The sequence below is a fragment of the Merops nubicus genome, unplaced genomic scaffold, assembly GCF_000691845.1.
Source record: "Merops nubicus isolate BGI_N331 unplaced genomic scaffold, ASM69184v1 scaffold10712, whole genome shotgun sequence".
In the NCBI taxonomy this organism is placed as follows: Eukaryota; Metazoa; Chordata; class Aves; order Coraciiformes; family Meropidae; genus Merops; species Merops nubicus.
Genome location: NW_008594267.1, coordinates 34,974 through 52,948, shown reverse-complemented (window position 1 = coordinate 52,948; position 17,975 = coordinate 34,974). Strand labels below are relative to the sequence as shown.

Here is a 17,975-nt window from a genome sequence, read left to right as displayed (position 1 = left end):
AGAAATAGAGCTGGAGTGGTTGTTTTTTGGCTTTGGTGTTTTGCTTTTTTTTGTTGTTTTTTTCCCTTCAGCAAACAGCTCACTCTTTCTCAGTGACTTGGAATATGGAGTATTTGAGCATTTCTGTATGATATAGACCCAACAGTATAACAGGGTTGAAAAGATTAACACTCTTGGGTTGGAAACATAATCTGACATAACATCTGCACACCTGCACTTTTTCTAATTACTGTAGTTTATTTTCTCTTCTAGAATGGTTGCCTGGGGAAAACAGCTCTGCTGTGTTGGCAGAATACAAGACGTTTTCTTGAGATTCAGAATTGTTCTAGCAGTCCTTTTACTTCATTTGTTCCTGGCTACAGCAGGCCAAGGTAAGACAAATTTTTCCCCGTTTATCTAGAGTTGGTATTCCAAATAAATAGCATTAGCCTTGATGAACAGGACTTTTTAATACATTCTGAACAGACAAGTTTCTGCCCTCTTGAAATCAAGAGGGAAAACTGCCATTAACAAGAAATGAAACAATTGGTGCTTAGCACTTTGGATTTACAAACCCTATGTTTCCAGTGTTTGTTTTTAGAAAAAATCACCAGTAGTAGCTTCTCTTCAACTATGGATGAGGAGGGAACATAAACACTATATGTAATAACAAAACAAATAACTTTCTTGCTATTTTTTTTAACTGGAAGTGTTAACTATTTTCAGAACGTGTTACTAAATCTTTTACACTGCTCTTGTACAAACACCACAAGATCCTTTGAGCTTCACTCTACTTAGTGCATATATGAGCGTAGAATATCTCCTGCATTGCTTTTGGTCATGAATCTGAATATGGCTAGGGAGAAGGTAGTAAGGTCCAAAACATGTAACAGAAGTGATGTATTTGAATTAGACAGTCTATGCCTTTTATCTAACAGTAGCTGAAGAATAAATTTGTAAGGTTTTTGTACAAATTGTGTAACTGACATAATGATGCTTTTATATGAGGTACAGCAAAATCAGCAATTTTTATTTTATTCATGCCTGTTCTGTAAGCTGGCAGATACAAGTCTATCACTGCTCTGGACCTCAACTGACAAGTAACTCAAGTAACAGTACTTGTCATTCGTAGAACTTCCTCATATCAGTAGCGTATGATGCATTTATCATGTTAGTAACATGCATGGAATATTAAAAATTAGAAGTGTTTTTTTGCCGTGTACTTAATGACTAGTTTTAGAAACTGCTTCCTGTGTCATAACATGTTACTTCACTGTAAAATGTCAGTGTCTTGCTCTTCAAATGTACTTAGTATGACTGCTAAATGACAGTGTACTTGCAATGGAGTTTCATAGGTTTACAGATCAGACTAATTCTGGTTCTGATTATCCAAATGTGGTAATTTTCATAAAATGAATTGAAACATTCAGATTCAGGTGATGAAAGTCTGAGTAAAATGGTGAGGTTTTAACTGCATTTGCTACTTATTGTGGTTACTACTGCATGTAGTAAAAGGGCTAGGGCTGCTCAGCAGATGGGCAGATGTCATACAGGAATTTTTCCAGGGAAAATTCAACTGCATCTAGAGTTCTGAAGAAGCAAATACAGAGGGGTTTCATCTTTCACCTACGTATCACGTGCAAGTGTCAGTAATCCTTCAAGAGAAGCTTGATGCAAGGTTTTATTTCTGGTTCCACTTTTTTTTTTTTTTTTTTTTTTGGCTGTTGGCACTGTCAGCAGCATCTGTACTCAGTTCTCTCCTCATCTAAGGTGTCAGAGTATGTTTGTGTTCTCCAGGAAATATGAAGAGAGAAGAACTGCATGTGTTCTTTCCAGTGTCTAGGACACTCTGGATAATGTGGCATAGTTTATTCCCAGATATGTAAATATGTATGAAAAAGGGGGATCAAATTAGTTTTGAGGAAACAGTTCTTAGGTTCGGGTTTCCAAAGCATTCAGCAGAATTAAGTGACCCGCATGTAGAAGTTTTGAATTTCATATAAAGAACAGTCATGAGCTCTAGGAAGAATACGTTAGGATACAAGGTTCTTGTGATGTCATTTTAATGGGACTGTAGCAAGCCAAATATGTTACAGGTAGCAAACACTTGCATAGAAATGAATGAATATTGTTGTTACTGGTTAAAAGCCAGATTGTGCAGACACATAAACTTGTGACTATTTTTATTCAAGAGTATACTCAACTGTATTAATGCTCAACTATACTGATACAGTAGCTATTAGTAATGTAAGAAAAATAGTACTGATGCATATACTGAGAGGATCTGCTCTCGTATGTCTAGTTTTTGCTACCTATGACTGGCTTTCTTTTGTAAAGATACTAAGTATTGCTATCTAAAAATGTTTGGAAAAAGATTACTTTTTTTTGTTTACATTTGCATTACCTCGTCATTCTCAGAAAGTTTATTTTAAATGTTTGGAAGTATGTAATACGTTCCAGTATTTCTTTTAGGGCTTGAGAGAACATGCTTATTGAGTGGATGCTCTTAGTTTTTAGTGAATAAAACCCCCAGTTCTTGCATCTTTTAGGAATAAAGTTTTTAGTGAATAAAACTCTCAGTTCTTGCATCTTTTAGGGATAATTACATTAAGAAGGAGCAATGCACATTTCTGAAAGAAGTACTGGGATACAGCAACTGACGTAGAAAAGTCAGCCCCTGATTACTATTCCATGGAGTTTTCTTCACTCCAAATTGTGATTTTTGCTTATTTTTCTTAATCTGAATATGGTTTGAGCATTCTTTTTACTATGCTATCTTTTCTGTGCTGCAGTGATAAAGGTACATTTGTGGCTAGGTTTCTGAATGTGATTTATACTGTCTGGACTGCGGAAGCAGCTGTGCCTGCTGAGCATCAGGGTATGGGCTCAAGGCCCACCTACAACCTCCACCACCCCCTGCTCCCTGCCCCTCCCACTCTCTTATGTTTGGACTCAAAGATGCTGAGGGTCTTTTCCAACCTAACCAATTCTATGGTTCTATGACCCAAAGCAATGCTGCTGTCAGAGTACAGCCAGTTCCCACTCCTCAGTTCTATGGTCCAGGGTGAGCTGCGGCCCCACAGGTTACTGGAGAAAATAAGCAATGATTAACAAAACTTCCAAAAGATTTAATGTCATCTTACTTACCATACATCCATCCACATATCAAAAAGACAGCCTTGTGGAGAATTTATTTCTAACTAATTCAACACTGTATCGCACATGTTCCACTTGGAACAGCAAAGTGCATTTTCTATAGTTATGATTTCCTTTGTGCATTTTGCAGTATTTGTTGGGTAGACAAACCATGAGAACTTTTCGAAGCCGTTCGTGTAATAATTCAGGTACTATTGGCATCTATTCGCTTAACTTTGGTACCCCTTTTTGGTACCTTTTTTTTTTTTTACTTTTTTTTTTTTTTCCCAACTGTTTAAAGCAAAATGGGCCAGACTTTCCAGTTTCCAGAAGTTCAGAAGTTTAGACCTCTAAGTAATCTCTTCTGATAGCTTAAATTAATTCATCAGGCCTTGCATACTGATCAACAGCAGTCATTTTGAGTGATACAAAGCAGACTAGAGGCATCAGCAGCAGGATTGATCTCATTTGGCATTATTTCTACTGGTTAACTGCCTGAAGACTGTTCTCACTTGTAAATTTATGTCCACTCTAGCTCCCTTGGCAACTTTGTAGTGTCAGCTTCCCTAAAGAATGTAACAGGATTTTGTAGGCTTATAATTGATTCACTGTTGGTGCATAAGCATTAATTTAATGCTTTACATGAAATCAGGCCTCTCCCGTAGTTTCTTCACTTCCCAAATCAGGTTTGCTGATGGTACCTGAAGTTTTGATTAACATTTCTGCTCAGGAATGGACTTCAAATCTTTCAGTGTGGATGCTTAACGGTGACTTCAAGTTCTGAAGCTATGTCAGGAAACTTCCTTAACCAGTTACTTTGGCTGCCTCTGCATGCTCAAAATTGCTTGCAGGAATTTTGCAGGATATATGTCATGCAAGTATCCTTCTGACATATATTTTCTGAGAAGAGCAGCTGCATCAAGTCTTTCAAAAGAACCTTAAGCATAACTCCTGTGTAATAATGAAAGATTTAAGCAATTATTTTTCTTTGGAGAGACTGTCACAAGTGTTGGTATTTAACTGTATATCTAGTTAGCAGTTTCCTTTGTAAAATCAATTCCCTCATGAGCTGTCCAAACTAGAAGGTAGTCAATCTATTTTAATTTTAGTCATCCTGCTACTAAAAAGGGTAGGTACATTTAAGTGTGTATCACTTCTGTGACACTTTCCTCTCCCACCCAGTCTTCCTCACCCCAGCTTTTAAGTCATGGTTTAAAAATTAGTTTTCTAGGCTGAAAAGTGCTTAGCTGAGTAACATGTTAACATGTTCTTAGCTGAGTATCCTAGATTTTTTCTTTTAGACTCTGACAACTGGCCAAACTGAATGAGTGAATTCATGCTGTAGGGTTAGACATGTGGGGAGCAGTTCTTCTGCTTGCTGTTGGCTCAAGTATGTATGTCGTCTCCAGTGCCATGAAACCCTGCTAAGTATTACCTTGCTGTTCAAAATCCACTGTCTGCTAGTTAGGATTTTCACCTAATTCAGCCTGTACACTGAGAGTTAGTAGTTTGGTCTATAGCCTTGTATGGCACTTTCATCATGTATGTTTAACTTCAGGAATGATTCAGGGTTGTGAAAGATTCCTACAGATTTCTGCTAATTAGCATCACAAAGGGAGTCTCAAAGTTACAGTATGCCAGAAAAATAGATACCAATCACTTTCCATGAAACTGGATTGATGTATCTTGTGGTTTTAACTTTCTCTGGTAGTTTTTACCTATCAACCTGCACTTGGAAGTTAGGAACTTCTTTGTGGTTTTCATTTGTTAATATTGGAAAAGAAAATTGAGAGCCTTGTGGTCAAGAGACAGAGAAGTTGAACACGTTCCTGGTTCAGATTTGGCCTACTGAAAGCAGGGGCTCTGGTTGGTTGAGAAGATCACACAAGAGCTGGCTGTGATCTTGAAAACTAACTAGGACTGTGAATGTAACCTACCTTGGGGAAAAAAAAAACCAAACCAACAACCTGCTCCAAGTTGCCTAGAAATCTGTCTTTTCACAGGGAAGCTGATGGAAGGGCTTTCTTCCAATTTTAGCCAATCTTTTCCTGCTATCCAACCCTGACCAATGATGATGTCTCACACATCTCCTCTGCTGTGTACCTAAAAGCTCGGCATATATTGGTAAATAAATGCCCCCCTAAAGGTGTCAGCAATGTGTTCTCTTGCACTGGCTGAATGTCTACCAGGCTTTCATTTTTCTATAGTTCTATCTCACATCTCATAGGAGCTTTTCTCAGTTTGAATTAATTTTGTTGCTTATAGGTGCAACGTAAAGCAAGCAAACATGATAATGATTGTGAATTTGGACTGGGCATCATTCTACAAAGAGCATACATCTATAGCAACAAAAGCCTGTACTTTGCTGTAGTGGGACAAAGGAGGAAACGCATATACAAGAACTTAACAGCTGTGGTCAAGTTCTAGTGTTTGGGGCATTCTCTGGTGTTACATGTTATACCAGCACTGACAGAACCAGACACCTTGTTTTCACCATTAAATTTACTGTTAGGACCTAGAATTCTGTTTCCTGTCACAGTTGAACTGCAGGTTGCCACCATGTCAATGCCTCAGTGGATTTAAGATTCACAGACCAGATGCCTCTGCAAGTAAATGCCCTGTTAGAGAACAGGGAGTGGGGGCTGGATGGGATTAAATTTAAGATAAACCAGTGGCTACAAAACACATTTCCTGACAGTTACCTAAAGTTGTGCTGTTCTGGAATGTGGCTGTTTTCTACCTTTCTTGCTGAAACTCTACCAGTATGCAGCAGAGGATTTAAGAATCTCAGGGTTGGAAAAAAATGACATGAAGAGCATGGTCTTGTTCAGACAAGGAGGATGCAGGGCTATGACATGAGAAGGCAGTAAGGGCTATAGTCCCTTCTTCTAGTTCTGTTTCTGTATTTTATCCAGTATCTGTTAAATACAAAATACCTGTGCAGTCCTGAGAATAGGAACCAGGATCTGTGATTCTCTTTTTGCTTTCCACTTATTGTTTGAGTGCTGCTTTAGAGAGGTACATGGTCATGCTTCATCTTGTGCATGAGTTTTTCTTCAAAGCTTTCATGAGCAGCTAGGATTTATTGACTGCCTTTAAATTTGCTGCCTCCCCACTACAAAAAAAAAAAAAAAAAAAAGAAAAAGAGGATAGAAGGTTGTTTCTTATTGTGTTGTTTTGAAAACTCCTAGGAACAGTACTGTGTGGAAGAATAACATTCATATAGAAGGTCCTTTTAAAAATGAAATAATTTTACAAATCACCTTTTCTTTATTTAGATCAGGAGGATTTCCTAGGAAGATATAAGGCTGTCTTTAAGACTGCATGTGAAGATCCTTGGATTATGTCACCAAGAATTTCTCTGCGTCCCTTGAAAGAATTCATTGTCTGTGTGCACCTGAAGCTATATTCCTCAAATAGTCTATGGACAGCATATGTATACCATCAAGAAACACCTCACACCAATCTCTCTGCAAATAAGTATGATCTTGGACTTACAGGAGATCATGGTAAAGTGAGGATATGGTTGTTTGGAAATCAAATAAATATGACAGCAAGACTTAAGGAGAACACTTGGAACCAAATATGTATCCAGTGGAAAAGTGAAGATGAGGAGATGAAAGTATTCATAAACGGAAAAAAAAAAGTCAACAAAAAACTAACTGGGAAATTTAGTTTGCCTGGAAAAGGGCGGTTCTTACTGGGCTGTTCAAAGCTGCCAGGTGCAGTGATGTCACCTGACCTGGGTATGACTGGGGAGCTGTATATGTTCAGAATGTGGGATAAAGCAAATATAAACCAATCTCTGCGCTGCAAAGATAGTGGTGTTATACGCTGGAGAAAGGAGGATTGGGTCTATAATAAGACAGTAGAAGAAGATAACTCTCTGCCATGTGGTAAGTACCATTGCACACCTGATTTTAAAATAGTATGTTGATCTGAACATGTCTAACATTTCTCTTCCAGACTTTACAGTCTTTGTTTATTAATCATTTCTAGCTAACTGCTTAATAACATCATGTGAGGATCTGCAGCTTTCACCAGCTTTTATAGAAACATAAAAGGCATAGCAGCAATCCTTTAAAGACTTTCAACTTGCTTCAACTTTTGTGTCTGTTTACTGTCCATGTAATGGTAATGAAAGCAGGGTGCTTCCAACCAAAACTCCTTGGAGTATTAGAGCTTTCTGTCAATGTCATCTTAAAATAATTGATTTACGTACCTTCTGTTCAGGGAATAAACGTAGAGGAGAGAATTGCTGCTCCTCATTCTGCACATTTGCTGGTCCAGAACTTTAATCTTCTTTCTAGCTTTTGTCATCGTATCATTTAACAAGAAAGACAAACTTGAATCAAGCTTAAGTGGGATCCAGTTTATCAACTATACTATTACCCCATAAGACCTTCAGAGATTTTAAGGTGACTAGCTTGATTTGTTCCTAGAATTCTTACATAGCATAAGTGCTTCAGTTAAACAATGGCACCAATCTTAATCTTCTTCACCTTTATCCTTAAAAACTGCACCTATCTATTTTGTGCAGACTGAAAAATAACTTTTACCTGTGTAATTTTATAATCACTGCCTGACTGGGTAGGCTAACAGTCTTTTAGTAAGGGCATTAAAATAAGGTGACCAGATTTCTTTTTCTGAGAGAGATCTGACAAACCAAGACTCAAAGAATGCTTCTGACACTGGGTCACAATGAATGAAGTGCCCCTGCTGGCCTGATGCTGCAGTTGGGAGCAGGTCTTCTCTGTTGGATTGTGTGAAATTTGGGAGAGGAACTGAAGAAAGAATTTTTTTTCTTTTGGTCATATGTTAATGTGTTTGAAAGAACTGAGTCCTAGGACTGAAAGAGGAAACATTCTGGCTACTAGACGGAAGTTTGGTGCAAAGAAAGTCTGAGAGAGATTTCTCTGGGTAGTGGGATAAGGCCTGGTGCAAATGAAGCATCTGATTATCTTTCACTCAGTCACAGAAAGGATAACCATCTTGTTGTCAGTTCCAGTACTTTCTGCCCTGAATACAGAGTATCCTTGAGCATGACAGAGCAGCTTGGTTAAGCAATGCCCAACTCCAGCCCTGATTAATGATTTTAGAATTAGTGATTTAGGGGCTTGTGGAATATTTGTCTAGCTGCAAGAGTTCTCTAATAAGTGTATAAGATGTATGTTTTCCAAAGCTCTTAGCCAACTTGAGATTTAATTATGCGGATAGAGGTTTGTTTCAGTACAGAGGCCATCTCTTCTGCCAAATACATGTTATCTCCTCTAGATAACTTGGAAGAGTAACAGCTTTTCAAAGAAAAGTTCATTGCATCTTTTTTAATACTTTATTTGCTTATTTTCAGGAATAGATGGATTTTAGCTGATTATGCTACACCCCTCCTTCCCCCCGTCATTTTGTGCAAGGCAGATATTTAGCAAGTGCCAGTCCAACAATTAAACAAAACCAAAGCATTGACAGTAGGAGCAGGTACTATTCAATGTCAGGCAATTTCAGTTGATGGTGCTGCTAGTCTTACAATCTGCTGTCTTTATATTCGTTGTACACCTGCTTAAAAATTACCTGATTATGGGAACTGTTTTTTTATTAAAATGGAAGGACTTTGAGTAGTAAGTCTTGAAAAAGATCTGATTTTGCATCTGCAAAGAGCATGATTGGCAAAGGACTAAGCTTGGGAAAGGGCTCTGCCTCCTGTGTAGGCACAAAAGGTGAAAAGGAAGTGGTTTGTTACAGTCGTAATTGTGCCGGAGGATAAGTTTCAGAACTTTTTTTTTTATGACCTGGTTGGTATTTTGTACCTACATAAAACAACAATTTGTAAAATGTTCAGTCAAATGATTTCTGTGATATCTCCTTTGCTTAACCAATCAAAATCTTTGTGCAGTGTAAGCCATTACCTAATTGGTGTCTCAGAGGCAGTGATGCACTCCATTAATAAATGTAGATTTACTTAATGTGACGTTATTAGCTTATATTTCCTTACCTCCTTTTTCTGCCTTTTTGTTAACTCTTCTGATTCTTTTTCTTGTGGCTTTAATATTTATTTTTATAATAATTTTTGACAATTATGAAAAAATCTTTTTCTTAACCACATGAGGTCTAATAAGGACCAGAACCTCAATTCTGGTAAGATTTACACACATGCTTAGCACTTAAAGACATGCTCAGCTTTAACCAAGTGATTTACTCCATAGAAGCAGGTGAGATTACTTTTGCAGCAGCTACATGTCTTATGCATTTGAAGACTTGCGAGAAAGCTGACTGATTTCCAGTTTGTGGTGAGGGCTGATCACATTTCTTGAACTGACAAAAGTTAGCAGTAGCAAACTCTAAGACTGGAGTTAAAGGTGCAACTCTTGCTTCTTCCAGTCACACAGTCTTCTGGTTCTCTTCTGCTCGGTGTAGCCATTGCATGCTGAACAGATGTAAATACTGCAGGTGGGGCCAAAGAGGGAAGGAGGCCCCACACATTGTGCGTCACTAACCTTCCCCTTACATTCCTCAGGCTCCGTTGATAACTTCTCTTTTGCTGAGAAGGAGAAGTAGCATAACAAGTGTGATATGGAGAAAGAGTGCCATAGATTGAATGTATCTCACTTTAAAGATCATCTCCTGGTATTCAAAAATATCTAAGTGAAGGAAGATGTGCTCACTGTTGTAAATGCCAACTTTGGAAAATTTATTCATTTTGTTCCTTGATGAATGATTTCTATTTAGCTACATACTTTAACGTGGATAATATGAATGATATCCCTACTGGCTCTGCGTAATGCAAGGAAAAAAGTGCACTAAGTAGTATAAAACTCTGGGTGATTTAAGAGAATACAAAACCAGCAGGTCTTGAAAATAGGTGAGTTTAAAACACTTGGAAAGAAATTTTAGTTATCTGTGAGCACCAGCTCTTCAGTTGTTTTTACATGGGACATTTGCAAGTTGCCTTTAATAATAACTTGACAACTGGAAGAAATGTACTGTTTAAACATTAATCATTTCAGTTACACATTAAACTGTAACATTCTTAATCCAAATATAAATATCCAAACTGTTACACTGTACATTTATGCAAGGAGCACAGAGGTGATGGGATATCTGATTTATGGCATGACTGTAAAGAGTATCACTAACAGTGAAGCACTGATATCTCATTTGCGGTATCAGTACCCTGACTTTTAGCAGGAGTACAATGCCTGTTGCTTTTGGTTGCAGTTTTTTTGAATAAATACAATTGAGTATTATATTGTGGTATTTTAGATTTTTCTAAACTGTCCTGTCCAACCTTTCAGATTAAGGTGTTGCCCCTTCTTTTCCATGTATCCTTTTCATTGCAATATTGCTGAGCCAGCTACTGGTGTTTCTGGAGGAGGTTTCCAGGCTTGTGGAAACAAGAGAGTTTAATGCTGGTGGGAGCAGTGGGAGAAGTGGCCAGTGCTGTGTGTTACTGTTTTGCCTTTGTATGGTCAGGGAAGTGGAGAAGTTTGGACTGTTGTTCTACTTTGCAGGTGTGAAGGTGTGACTTAGGCTCTTGTAATCACTTTATAAGGTTTCCCAAGTGTGCACTTCTGATGACAGGATCAGCTTTCCTGGAAGGGGAGGCTTTACGTCCTCAGGCAGAACGTGGTAATGTCGCTGCCACTCATCCATTCACCCAGTCTGCAGCCCAGTCTGTTGGGTACCAAACATATTCTTATGTTTACTATGTGGATCATGAAAGCTGCAGATGAAAAAATGAATTATTTGCCCAAATATAATTTTATTTCTAAAACTATAAGGACAGAAAAATACAGAAACTTTCTAGAAGCTCTTAGAGGAAGTAAATGTGACAGGGAAAAAATACCTAAGTCTGGAGTGCCTATTTGATGAGTCATGTATCGCTCCATTTTGTACCGATTAACAAAATGCATGTTTGACCTTCCCTTTCTTTGCTCTTGTTGCCTCCCTCTTCTGTGATATCAAAGAAAGTAGCTTTTTGGAAATCAGCCTGCCAGAGAAGAGGTGATTTGATTCACCTCAATATCTAAGGTACAGCTTTATACAAACAGATAAAAACCTAATTTCCTAAAAACCTAATTTCCTAAAATCCTCTTTAACATCAAAGCTGAGTTAAAAATATTGTACCTAATTTTTCTCTTAAGGATACTACAATGAATGGGCCAAAGTGACAGAGCCTGATGTGAACAAGCACTTCCATTGTTTTCTTACATTTGCTTCTGTCCAGTAGCTAGTGATAGTTCATCCTTTCCTCCATGGTGCCACCACTAAGAGTTAGAGCCTACAAGAGGTGTCATAAGAGACACCAAAACATTAAATTAAGATTACACTTAATTTTATCCTATAAACTCACAAGATGTGCCTCAAAATCTAACTTCAATAAAATGTCAATATGGGCTAATGTCTACACTGGAACAATTAGGAAGGATTTTTACATTACTGTTACGTGTTAATGCCTTGTGTGACAGGACAGTTGCTTTTGGCTGATTTTTTGGTTTTTTTTTTAGCTGAGAGGTTTATCAAATGTTAAAGGGATCCAATCTCTTGATAGAAAATATGAATTTAATTCAAATACGAGAATTGAATGTTGTATTTTCAGTGCATATCTCTGTAATAGGTGGGTTTTAGAACAGTACTGTTTTGAAATTTTGATGTTTGGGCTACTCAGTTTTATACATAATCAAATCTTGTGAAGTGTATCAATGCCAGACATTTTCATATGGCTATATCCTAGTAATACTGAGTACAAATGGATGGTAGTTGCTGCACAGTACTTGTAACTGATGTAACACATACTGATAACTGTTGTCTGTGAGAAATTTTAAAAGACAATTTGCATAGACTTAAAAATGCAGTGTGGAATTGGCTCTTTGATGTAAAATGGTTTTAATTCATTTATTTTAAAGCCAGAAAGTGATACTGTATATCTTTTTTTGTAATTGAAGCTTCCACTTCAGCATTTCTGATGGGAATTTTTAATGCAAATCTGTTCCTCTGCCTGAATTAGTTGAATTTTTGGTCAAAGAAGTTCCAGCACTAGGTTTGCTATCACATCTTATTTAGAAAAAGTAATTTTTATTAATTTCCTGGTATTTTTCTCTGTATTTGTAAGTCAGAACTGATCTTATCAGCAGTACACAGTCGTGGGTTTCTAATGCCAATGTGTGGTGTCAGCCAAGTACTGCAGCATGGGGAGACCATGTCACATAGACACCAAGGTGTCCCCTGGGATTCGTCCATTCAGATTCTGCTGGTGTTGTGTTTTCGAGAACTGACGTAGTTGAGGTTACTTTAGTTCAAAAGGATAGTCTTGGATGAGAATACAAACTGCTTTAATTGTTTTTCAATTAACGTAAGTAAAATTTTGGGCACTCCATTTCATAAACCTGTCATCTAGGCCCCAGAACACAGAAGTCAAAAAAATGTATGTTTTTTGCCAGTAATGTTGTCTGTGCTTCTACAGATTGCCAGGGTTGTTGGTGCTCCTTAGGTGTTCAGTGCCTGTTTCATGCCTGGACCTGAGTAGAAAGCAACTGCGCTTTGTGTTCTACCATGCTTCCTGAGAGGCAGAGGTCAGCAGGCACAGCCCTTCACGCTGTGCTGTCCCCTGCCCCTCCACGCTGCACAGGCTGGGCCGGCTGGATGTCCACGTCACTACAGTTCAGACTCTTTTTCTCCATCTCCAGAAAAAAAAAAAGCACTCTGTTTGCTGTCTCAGGCTTGCTCAAAGGATGCTTTCTGCAAAAGTTTAAAGGCGATCCTGAAGTGTTTGGTAAAACAGTGTTAGTCAGCAGCAACACTGTTCCCATGAGACAGGGCAGCAAGACGCAGCTGCCAGTAACTTATTTCTTGCACGATATTGTCTGCAGCCAGGTTCTAGCTGCTTCTCACGCCTCCACCCTGGAAAAACTGAACTGCTTCTGGCAGAGCGGGTTGCCTTTGTTGCCTTCCTTGCCAAAATTTTAAGGAAGACTTTTCTGGTCGTAAGTTAGATTGGAGGTAGGGAGAGGAAAAGGATATTTTGAATTCTTCCAGTGGGAGGTAGGACATTGCTATGTTGGTTCCTGCCTTAAGAGCTTCTTCTGTATTTCATGTCTAAATTAGTGAACAAAAAGGATGCTATGACTGACAATGCCTTTGGTGCATGGACCACAACCATCCGCCCCATCTTCACCGCTGTGTTACAAAGTATCATTCTTCCTTTCTTAACCTTTGGTCAAATTGATTTTTGAATTCTACTTTGATGGAACAGCTTCAGTAGGACATGTGGAGACCATCCCATCCTAAAAGAACCTGTAGACTGATGGTTAAGATCTGTGGTGCTAAGGAACGTTGTAAGCATGAGGCTATTCTGTAGACAGGGCCTGGTACTGGTCTCTCTCAGAGCTACATCAGTTTGTGGATCTATCTGAAGTACTGCTATTAATGGATTTAGTCTTCTACCAGACTGGACCTGCTAAAGTTACACTGGTTCCTATTGTCATTATAAAAGTCATTCTGGGAAATGAAGGTGGTCACGATGCAGATACTGGTTCCCAGGTGAGCTTTTTGCAGCTGTGGTATGGAGCGATGGCAAGAGTTGTTAAACAGGTTTCATACCAGTGGAACAGTTCCCTCTGCCTACACAGCTGGGATTCTCAAGTCCTGGCTTAGCCAGCTGTTTGTGTCAGAGCAGTGCAAAGTGATATGAAGTCAGTATGGGACTTAGTGCTTTTGTTTCTGATGATGCATGTTAGTAACAAAAACCAGTGCTTATGTCATTTAATGCAGTTGCCTTTTCCTTCTGAAAAAAAGAAACCAAAACAAACCGAACAGTTATTGTGGGGAACTATTCTGTCTCCCTTGCAGCAAAAGCAAAGAATAATAATGAATAATGTTATTTGCCTATTTATTTGCCATTTGGATCCTCAGGGATGTTCTTTATTAGAGAACAAAATGGAGAAAAGTGTTAGTACAATATATAATGTCTTACTTTGGAATAGGATATTAGGTACGTTGATTTGATGATCCTGAACCAACAGGGTTGCAAATAAAAATGCATGGAGCAGATAAAATGAGGTTTCATAGACATAAGGATTTTTGTGCTCTTATTGATAGTAAACAACCTAAGGGAAAGACATTTTATGTCAGCTAATAACTTGCACACCTTGAATTATTTTACTTTCCCTTCTACGTGTCAACTTTAGGGATATTTTAGACTGGACTTTAATGCTCTGCAAATAAACCCTATTCACTTTCTTTTCTAGTTCTTAAACACAACAAAGGAGGAGGGTTGACAAATGGAAGTGAAATTAAATAATGTATGACAGCCTCTCCTCCTTCCCCCTTTCTGTGTGCAAAGGTGATTCTGTTGAAAGACTTAGGCAGCTAATTTAATACTGCACTTTGATCAGTGACAAGTCTCATTCTCATGGATAATTTCTAGCAACTGTAGACATGTGAGTATTGTGCTGTAAGAGAAGTCATGGTTAGATTTGTGCCCAGAAAAAAGTTCCCCTCACGCTATGCATGCTGCCATCACTTGCTGCATTTTCTAGCTACATATTCATGACTTGCGTTTAGCTTTTTTTTTTTTTTTTTCCTCCCTGTGCTGCAGAATTCTTTATTAAATGCATTTGGCATTTTTAGAGTTCACTATATTCTTACTAACCTACAGTACTGAACATGTTAGTGGACAATTTTCTTAGCTAACTCTGGATATTACTTGTATTCTCAAAAATTCACAAAACTTCCTGAAGGGATATAGAGGATAGGAAATGCAATTTATCTACAGTGACTATGTCTATGCTGACTCCTCAAGAGTACATGAGAAAGACCTTAGGGTCAGATTTTCTAGGCAAATTGTTTTATTTTTTTGGTGGGCAGAAGAAGCAGTGTGGTGATGTTTTGTGTGAGATGCCGCACACTTAAGAGGTGGGTTCCTTTTGAGAATTTCATTTCCTCCAGGGCCCTTTGGCTGGAGATGAGGATGTTTGCACAAGATGCTAACCACTTACTTAGTAAGACAGTACTAGCAGAGGTGGAATTCACTTCCTGTAATAGGAAAGCTGGTTTGCCCCCATCTGGAAGGTTACATTCTTCTCTAACCAAAAGTCCACTATGTGTTATATAGAATTGCCTCAATTATTTTTATTCACCCCATTCTATCTTTAAAAACTATTTACTGTTTAAAGAATACAGAACAGTTTTATTTGACTACTGCTTCAGTTCTGCATGTTATTTAAAATTGGTATTGTATCTTACGGGTCTTGCCTAAAACCACATTAAGAAAATAATTTTAAAGGTGCCATAATACCTAATCATTGTGCAGTGTTATAGTAGAACTTCTTCGTAAGAGCTCTACAATACATGTCTTATAGGATCCTGTATTTTAACCTAACTTACGATATAGTGAGAAGTCCTAATTTTCCTGAAAATGGACTGCAAAAATTAAGGTTATATCCAACCTTCTCCTGTGCTAGTACAGTATGCACCAGTGTAATATGCCAACACCTTTGTGATGCTGGACTGGCCAGGTATCAACTCACTAACCTTGGAGAAACTGGCCCACAAGCTCCAGCAATTCAGAGACTTTCCATTCCTCCACAGCCCTGTGGGCCTGCATGTTGACTGTGGCTAATGTCCCACCAGGTTCAGTGACTAGAAGAGAATATCTCTTCTCTTCGCCCCACAGCCAAGATCGCAGCTATCAAGGGTGCTGAAGTAAGATGGCAGTCCTTAACTGTATGTCATACTATGTTGCCACTTGTTTTTCAAGGTCCAGGATGATGTTTTGGCTGGTGGCTTAGGCTTCAGGGTACCTTTCTAGCCATCTGCTAGTTGCCTTCACTACAGGAGGCACATAGCACTTGCCATGGTGGCAGGTTTGCAGTGGTGGTCTGATGTAACTGATCTGCTAAAACTCCTCATACTGATAGCCCAACCACTGTCTTCTATTCCAAGGAGACTTTAGTTGCTTGGCTGACTCAATTACAGTGCATGTTTCACATTCACAGGTAGCCTGAGCAGTAGATTCAATTGACACTTTGATCAAGAGCCTATCTGTATGTTGCATCTCTGCCTGGTTGTCCGTAGGAATGGGTTTCATGGGCCCATTGAACTAGGAATAGCTCACTGTTTCATTTCCAGTCCAGGTCCACCTGAGCCACTTCATTTCTGGCACCCTGATTGGTCTAGGTACTCTTTGTTGAGATGTTCTTTGGTGGTGCAGTTCTTGGGCATGTGAGCATCTGCATGTTTTATATGCACATCATACTCTCAAAGTGTAGCTCATGTAATTTCTAAGTATGTATGGAATAAAGCATCCCTGTCTTACTCAACTCACCTGCCTCCTGCTTTGTTTTGGTTGTTGTTGTTAATGTCTCTGTTTCTCTTTGTATGAATGGCATTTCATTTCTTGAATAATTCATTGCCATTTCTTTTCCACCTTTCTGCAAAAGTAACCATGTGAAAGCATAGTTGTGTGCGTCTGTTAGATTTTTGGTTGCTGCTATGTAGTTTACTTCTTTTTCACTCAAGCAAATGTATTGAAGGGGGTTCCCAAGAGATGTGCAATACAGGACAGTAGGAGAGCTCACAGCCTAATCTATGTCTTCCGTAAGTGAAAAAGTGATTAACTGAGTAAAAAATTGAACTCAAAAGATTTCAAATTCCAGCTTTCAAAAAGACCTGACACATATTTCTTAATGGATGCAAAGTAGTTTTGCAGATCAGTTTGAATTGAGGTAAGTAGCACATGTAAAATGGTTGTGTTTTAAAAAGTGTGTATATATATGCATGTACACATTTTTTTTTAAACTTCTTCTAATAATAAGTCTTCTTCCTTTGTAGTTGAACCTACTGCTACGCTGCCTGGCAGAAAACAGATAACAGGTATATGGGGGTTCCATGTGATTTTTGCACCATTGTTCTTGTATTTTATAAAGTGCATGAGAAGATTGCTGCTGCTGTTACTTTTTAACTCATATAGTTAAGAATATGTAAATAATTGCAAATTAATTATCCATATCATACTTGTGGCTTATTAGCATATTTCGTGGTGCAATTTTCATCAGCAGTTTTCCAGAGAAGATGAAAATATGATCACTGAGGTGACTCTGATTCTCCTTTCATTGCATAAGTTATATTTATGTCTGTCCTTTGGAAAGAAGCCAATACTAGTTTTCAGTAGGGCAAGCAAAATAGTCTCAGCAAGGAGTCATGTGAGTGCTTAGCATTTCAGAAACTCCTTGTTGACTGTATTTAAGCAAAGTTGTTTCTGCAGAGACTTGCTATCTCTGATTTAACTACTCTACAGCAGTAGGAAATGCTTTACAGTATAGTGTATTCTAAGTAACACTTTAGGGTCACTTTTGAGTTTTGAGGGAAGATGTTGGAACACCTTCAGTATATATTTTTAAGTACTGTTTCATATTTGCAGCCAGCTGTTCTTTAGGTTGTATTTCTGTGATAACTGTGGCTTGACTTATCCACAGTGCTATCAAAAATACCACTCAATGAACAAAAAGGCTAACTTTGAAGTCACTGTGTGAACCAGATAGCAAATTTCCTAATTTCTTTTTGATGAAGATACTGTAACAACATCAAACATTTTAGTGGCTAGTGTGTTATATAAATAGTCGGCTGCCTTCTATCAAGATCACAGGTTCAAACTTGAAATTAATTAGCTTTTTGTAGTGCTGCTTTTTGCAGGATAGAAAGGAGAACAGATGCATATAGGATAAATCTTAAATGCCAAGTCTCAGTGTTATTATACAAAGTCTGAGAACAGTTCTTCACCCCCACCTGTAGCTGTCTTAGGTGTGCTTGATTCTCATTCCCAGAATTAGCAAGACACTTTCAGTCCAGCATAGCATGTATCTTGAGTC

General features: G+C 38.3%; 1 protein-coding gene across 1 annotated transcript in view; it reads left to right on the top strand.

Annotated features, from left to right (window-relative positions):
* The first annotated feature begins 253 nt into the window (after positions 1-253).
* Positions 254-17,975, top strand: part of GPR64 (G protein-coupled receptor 64) — a 48,925-nt gene continuing 31,203 nt past the window's right edge. Inside the window, exons 1-4 of the mRNA XM_008935710.1 lie at positions 254-371; positions 6,393-7,010; positions 9,755-9,765; positions 9,942-9,957. Coding sequence (XP_008933958.1) covers positions 254-371; positions 6,393-7,010; positions 9,755-9,765; positions 9,942-9,957 — 763 coding nt within the window. The remainder of the gene's footprint in view (positions 372-6,392; positions 7,011-9,754; positions 9,766-9,941; positions 9,958-17,975) is intronic.